The sequence below is a fragment of the Hippocampus bargibanti genome, linkage group LG03 (assembly GCF_051943395.1).
Source record: "Hippocampus bargibanti isolate YZ-2025 linkage group LG03, ASM5194339v1, whole genome shotgun sequence".
In the NCBI taxonomy this organism is placed as follows: Eukaryota; Metazoa; Chordata; class Actinopteri; order Syngnathiformes; family Syngnathidae; genus Hippocampus; species Hippocampus bargibanti.
Window position 1 is genome coordinate 19,389,409 of NC_142736.1, and position 6,372 is coordinate 19,395,780.

General features: G+C 40.1%; 2 protein-coding genes across 2 annotated transcripts; both read left to right on the forward strand.

Annotated features, from left to right (window-relative positions):
• Nucleotides 1-241: 241 nt before the first annotated feature.
• LOC148900588 (uncharacterized) lies at nt 242-1,196 on the forward strand. Its single transcript, XM_088991356.1, has 2 exons — nt 242-281; nt 454-1,196. Exons 1-2 carry the CDS (start codon nt 242-244, stop codon nt 1,194-1,196), a joined length of 783 nt encoding a protein of 260 aa, XP_088847482.1.
• Nucleotides 1,197-2,167: 971 nt separating this feature from the next.
• Nucleotides 2,168-3,268, forward strand: LOC148900589 (uncharacterized). The gene is made up of 2 exons (XM_088993170.1): nt 2,168-2,208; nt 2,527-3,268. Exons 1-2 carry the CDS (start codon nt 2,168-2,170, stop codon nt 3,266-3,268), a joined length of 783 nt encoding a protein of 260 aa, XP_088849296.1.
• The last annotated feature ends 3,104 nt before the right edge of the window (nt 3,269-6,372 follow it).

A 6,372-nucleotide genomic window follows, 5' to 3' on the forward strand; every position in this document is an offset into this window, starting at 1 on the left:
TGTACTGTATTCCATTTTTAAAGAACTTGTGTTTTTCCAAAATATATTGATTAATGTCTGTATTTTGTCAGTGTGTACTTGGAATTGTTTGCAGCGTAGAAACAGGTATTGCTTGGTAAGCCACTGGAGATCAAGTTTGGGGGAATTCAGACCCTTAGCTAAAATGGGCTTGCTAAGCATGAGTTTTATTTGGTGTTTTTCTTCCACACTGAATAAAGTATTTGATTTCTCCACAGATAAAATGGACGGTCAAGGAGACGGAGACCACAACGGTCCGAATCGTAAGTGAACGAAATGTAATTTATTTTGTATTGTATCTCAGCAAGAGTATTTTGGGTGGATTTGGTTTGGTTTGGTCTGGGCCAGGCCGCTGCTGCGGCCGCATAGCAAGAGACAAAGCTAAGATGGACGCATGCATGTTAGAATCATCTCCAAGTCTTAATTATCTTGCAGGCTACCGTACGTCCATACCAGTAGGAGATCTACCACCCACTGATGATAGTGATGATGATGTTGATGATGATGATGATAATGATGACCATGACGATGTTGGTGATGAGGAAGACGTGGATTCTTTTTTCTTCATGCATTTGTTTGTCAATCATTACATGAAATTTTTTGTGCACCCGCGACCGTCATTGCAACAGGCTGACACCGACAACGAAAACATTGTAAGTGATATCAACATTGAAAAGAGTAACGCTGATGATCTCGTTGACCGTGAAGATGGGTCGGACGTCGAGGTCGGGCCCGAGGCCGAGTTGGGGCTCAACCAGCCAATGGAGGAGGAGGAAGAACCCCAGCCGGGACCGTCCAGGAACAGAAATCGAGATGACGAGGAGGAGGAAGACGAAATGAGGAGCAGCAGCAAATATTTCCGCTGGTGGCACGAGTTTGATAACAGCTCCGATGGCAGCACTGACTTAGATAACGACGAACAAGATCCCGTCCTCGGCGGAACGAGGAAGAGGTCGCGGGATGACTTGGATGGGAATTTAAGACTGCAGGGTGACCTCTCCCTGATGACTCTGAGCGGGCATCACGTTGACAGCTCAAAGAATCCCGCGAGTGAGGAACGAGCTGTTGTCAGGGTGGGCGACTTTCATTTTGCTGCGCAAGAGACTGTGGAAGACATGCAGTCCAGAGAAAACTATGACAAAGAAAATAGGAGTGGCAAGAAACGATTCAAGAGATGAAGGATGAAATGGCCAGAAAAACAGACTAAAATATGACTGCACATGTACAAAGCTCTTTTCTCCTGATTTTAGAGTCACTTTTCTTTGAGGCGGAATTGGGGTTATTTCAAAGTGACTTTTTTACTCTTTTTTTTTTAATCAAGAGAGCTGGGCTCCATGCACACACTGCATTTCAGTAACTTCATTCAGACAAGATTGGTTTGTTCTCTACAGTCTTTCATTGCAAATTCATACATATTATCTTCAAATACAACTCATATGAAAAATATAGCCATCCATTCAAAATTCCAAGAGGATCAATCAAGCAAAAGATATCTCAGATTTGATTATTTTTTTACTTTTGAGAACTCGTAAAGTATTTTTGCCACTATATTTGAACTAAAGTTGAATATAACTGGACATTTTGTGAGCAAAAGTACAGGTCTACGTTTTTGAGCTAACAAATAATAAACCATTACAGGCTTAGGAGCAAAAATAATCATCATTTTCTATCTTTGTTCTGCCTCTCTCAAAATGGATGGCACAATGTATGGTTGGTTAGCATGTCTTTACGCGGTGAAGGGTGTGGTTCCGATCCGCCCCTGGCCTTCCTGTATGGAGTTTGCATCTTGTCCCTGTGCCTGCATGGGGTTTCTCCAACTATGGTTTTCTCACATTCCAACGACATCCACTGTATGTTAAGTGCTTGAAACTATCCTCAAGTGTGAGTGGTTGTTGGTCTTGGTGTGCCCTGCGGTTGACAGGGATAGGCTCTAGCGTTCCAGCCATCATGGAGATAAAACGGTTCAGATGATGGATAGATGGATGGATGGATATACCAGTCTAATAATAAAAACTTGAAAATTGTGGATATTTTGGGGGGAAAAAAAGTATGTAGCTTAACCAAAGAAGTGATGGGAAAAACATGGCTGTACTGTATCACAATTTGGAAAATAGTGATTTTATGCTACTCTAATATACAAAACGGAACTATGAAACTGAAAACGGGTAGTAGACATTTTGGTACACATCTGTTAGTTCTGTAGATAGCATGCCGAATGCACCTTGAGTCACTCATTAAATGTACTTTCACTTCCATTTTAGAGTCATTTTTGTTGATGTAATTAATATTCTGCCAGGCTTGACCTTTTCTCAAATGCGTCTTTGCTGGAAAAATTTCCCCCTGTCAAATTGAGTACATTCTAATGTGTAGCTGACAATCCAGTTATCAAATGATATTGTTAACAATTTCTCAATAGGAGGAAGGTGGCGAAAATAAATACAGCAATACATGAAACAAATATGAGTCAAACTGAACATTTGAAATTTACTGATCTGTACAATTAAAAAGCTACCGTACGTCCATACCAGTAGGAGATCTACCACCCACTGATGATAGTGATGATGATGTTGATGATGATGATGATAATGATGACCATGACGATGTTGGTGATGAGGAAGACGTGGATTCTTTTTTCTTCATGCATTTGTTTGTCAATCATTACATGAAATTTTTTGTGCACCCGCGACCGTCATTGCAACAGGCTGACACCGACAACGAAAACATTGTAAGTGATATCAACATTGAAAAGAGTAACGCTGATGATCTCGTTGACCGTGAAGATGGGTCGGACGTCGAGGTCGGGCCCGAGGCCGAGTTGGGGCTCAACCAGCCAATGGAGGAGGAGGAAGAACCCCAGCCGGGACCGTCCAGGAACAGAAATCGAGATGACGAGGAGGAGGAAGACGAAATGAGGAGCAGCAGCAAATATTTCCGCTGGTGGCACGAGTTTGATAACAGCTCCGATGGCAGCACTGACTTAGATAACGACGAACAAGATCCCGTCCTCGGCGGAACGAGGAAGAGGTCGCGGGATGACTTGGATGGGAATTTAAGACTGCAGGGTGACCTCTCCCTGATGACTCTGAGCGGGCATCACGTTGACAGCTCAAAGAATCCCGCGAGTGAGGAACGAGCTGTTGTCAGGGTGGGCGACTTTCATTTTGCTGCGCAAGAGACTGTGGAAGACATGCAGTCCAGAGAAAACTATGACAAAGAAAATAGGAGTGGCAAGAAACGATTCAAGAGATGAAGGATGAAATGGCCAGAAAAACAGACTAAAATATGACTGCACATGTACAAAGCTCTTTTCTCCTGATTTTAGAGTCACTTTTCTTTGAGGCGGAATTGGGGTTATTTCAAAGTGACTTTTTTACTCTTTTTTTTTTAATCAAGAGAGCTGGGCTCCATGCACACACTGCATTTCAGTAACTTCATTCAGACAAGATTGGTTTGTTCTCTACAGTCTTTCATTGCAAATTCATACATATTATCTTCAAATACAACTCATATGAAAAATATAGCCATCCATTCAAAATTCCAAGAGGATCAATCAAGCAAAAGATATCTCAGATTTGATTATTTTTTTACTTTTGAGAACTCGTAAAGTATTTTTGCCACTATATTTGAACTAAAGTTGAATATAACTGGACATTTTGTGAGCAAAAGTACAGGTCTACGTTTTTGAGCTAACAAATAATAAACCATTACAGGCTTAGGAGCAAAAATAATCATCATTTTCTATCTTTGTTCTGCCTCTCTCAAAATGGATGGCACAATGTATGGTTGGTTAGCATGTCTTTACGCGGTGAAGGGTGTGGTTCCGATCCGCCCCTGGCCTTCCTGTATGGAGTTTGCATCTTGTCCCTGTGCCTGCATGGGGTTTCTCCAACTATGGTTTTCTCACATTCCAACGACATCCACTGTATGTTAAGTGCTTGAAACTATCCTCAAGTGTGAGTGGTTGTTGGTCTTGGTGTGCCCTGCGGTTGACAGGGATAGGCTCTAGCGTTCCAGCCATCATGGAGATAAAACGGTTCAGATGATGGATAGATGGATGGATGGATATACCAGTCTAATAATAAAAACTTGAAAATTGTGGATATTTTGGGGGGAAAAAAAAGTATGTAGCTTAACCAAAGAAGTGATGGGAAAAACATGGCTGTACTGTATCACAATTTGGAAAATAGTGATTTTATGCTACTCTAATATACAAAACGGAACTATGAAACTGAAAACGGGTAGTAGACATTTTGGTACACATCTGTTAGTTCTGTAGATAGCATGCCGAATGCACCTTGAGTCACTCATTAAATGTACTTTCACTTCCATTTTAGAGTCATTTTTGTTGATGTAATTAATATTCTGCCAGGCTTGACCTTTTCTCAAATGCGTCTTTGCTGGAAAAATTTCCCCCTGTCAAATTGAGTACATTCTAATGTGTAGCTGACAATCCAGTTATCAAATGATATTGTTAACAATTTCTCAATAGGAGGAAGGTGGCGAAAATAAATACAGCAATACATGAAACAAATATGAGTCAAACTGAACATTTGAAATTTACTGATCTGTACAATTAAAAACTGCTGAGCACTCACGTGCAGCTAAGGTAATATTGGCCTGTATTTAGATTTGAAATACGAACTGCCAAAGTGGCTATTAGAGTGATGCTGTCCTCTTCCATGGTAGAAATTGCCCTGCATTTGGTGGTTTGATGGGCATTATGGCGATGGATGTTTTTAATGTGATTACAGTCTTAACACAAGCTCTTAAATATAATAATAATAATAATAATAATAATAATAATAATAATAAATACATTTTATTTATAAGTGGCTTTCAAAAATCTCAAGGACACGTAAGTTAAATTAGATGATAAAAATCTTAACCTGCTATTTTGACAGGCTATTCTACAGATACTCCCCACTTTACAAACGAGATACGTTCCTTCGGTCGTTCGCCAGGTGTATTTGTTCCTAAATTGCTTCAGTGCTATATTTTGTATGGAATGTATGTTTAAGTCAAACACTGAACGGGGAAGTATAAAACAGTCATAAAATAAATTCACACCAACTGTCGTTTTGAAATTTACCCTTTTGTCTCTTTGGTTTTGCTGTGCTGCCTCATGTATCCGGATTTGGTAAATTTGCACACTTCCTGATAGATTTTGTGGGTAAGTTCAGTTTGTAATCGTTGATAATAAGTTTCTATTTCTGACTGTTTTTTTAAATCTCTATGTTAAGTCTCCTAATTCGCAAATTCAGTCTGAAGATACAAAAAGGAGAGGAGTAGCAGCTTACATTGCAGGAGTTTCGGAAAAACTACAAAGAGTCCTTTGGCAACACAAAATTCCTACTTATTTCAAACCGATAAACACTAAGGAAAAAATTAGTGTATCCAAAAGATAGGCTGCCAAATGAAAAACAAAGTAATGTAGTTGATTCAATACATTGTAAGAATGAAAATTGTAAAGAGCAGTACATTGGGGAGACTAAACAAATTCTCAAAAAAAGACTATTAAATCCCAGGGATAATAGTAGTGGGCCTCAATCAGCAGTACATATGCACCTAAAATCTAGCAACTACTCATTTAACGCCAATGAGGTTAAAATCTTAGCGAAAGAACATAGATGGTTTGAAAGGGGAGTAAAAGAAGCGATTTTCATAAAACAACTAAATCCTTCATTAAACCGATTTGGTGGGATGAGGTTCAACTTGAAACGTTCATACAATAGCCTACAACATAGAATTAGTAATACTGATGAGGTGATACCGGTCGAAGTGGGGCAATCAGGCCAGTCGTTAGTCAGAACAATAGGAACTATCAGTGCAGCTGCAGGGAGTAGTCCTCTGCTCCCCCCAACCTAAGCAGGGACCTATCATAGCAGTGTCCGGCACCGCCATGTCTGGACAGTAGGGATATATATAGGGCCTAAACTACCAGTAAGACTTTAGTTTGCTGACGAAGTTTCTTTGATAAGAAGCGAAACGTCCGACACCTTCAAAGAAGTACAGATGACGGCTGAAGAAACCTTTTCATCGATGGACCACTCCTCTACGACTGAGCTTACACAGACTCATCAGGAATATATTTTTCTCTCTTAGTGGCTTTCTGTCTGCCCTGTGCCGAATTAGCATTCTTCTGTAGTATTTAACTGCTGACTGAAAGGTCACCAACCTTGTCCGACAATGACACAAAGCAAGTTGCGTGCTTGATAGTTTTGTGTTCAGAGACTCCCTGTGACTTATTCCCATGGTGCCTATATAGAAAAAATGGCATTGTATCCATGTCTGGGAGAAATCAAGTAAAGCTTGAGGATCATACAGCAAATAAAAACAAAAAAATGACCTGTGCCA

Excerpts from the sequence above, each read along its gene's own strand:
- LOC148900588 (XM_088991356.1), top strand. The coding sequence starts at position 242 with ATGGACGGTCAAGGAGACGGAGACCACAACGGTCCGAATC. Across the intron at positions 282-453 it reads AGACCACAACGGTCCGAATC|GCTACCGTACGTCCATACCA; the intron begins GTAAGTGAACGA and ends ATTATCTTGCAG.
- LOC148900589 (XM_088993170.1), top strand. The coding sequence starts at position 2,168 with ATGAAACTGAAAACGGGTAGTAGACATTTTGGTACACATCT. Across the intron at positions 2,209-2,526 it reads AGACATTTTGGTACACATCT|CTACCGTACGTCCATACCAG; the intron begins GTTAGTTCTGTA and ends ACAATTAAAAAG.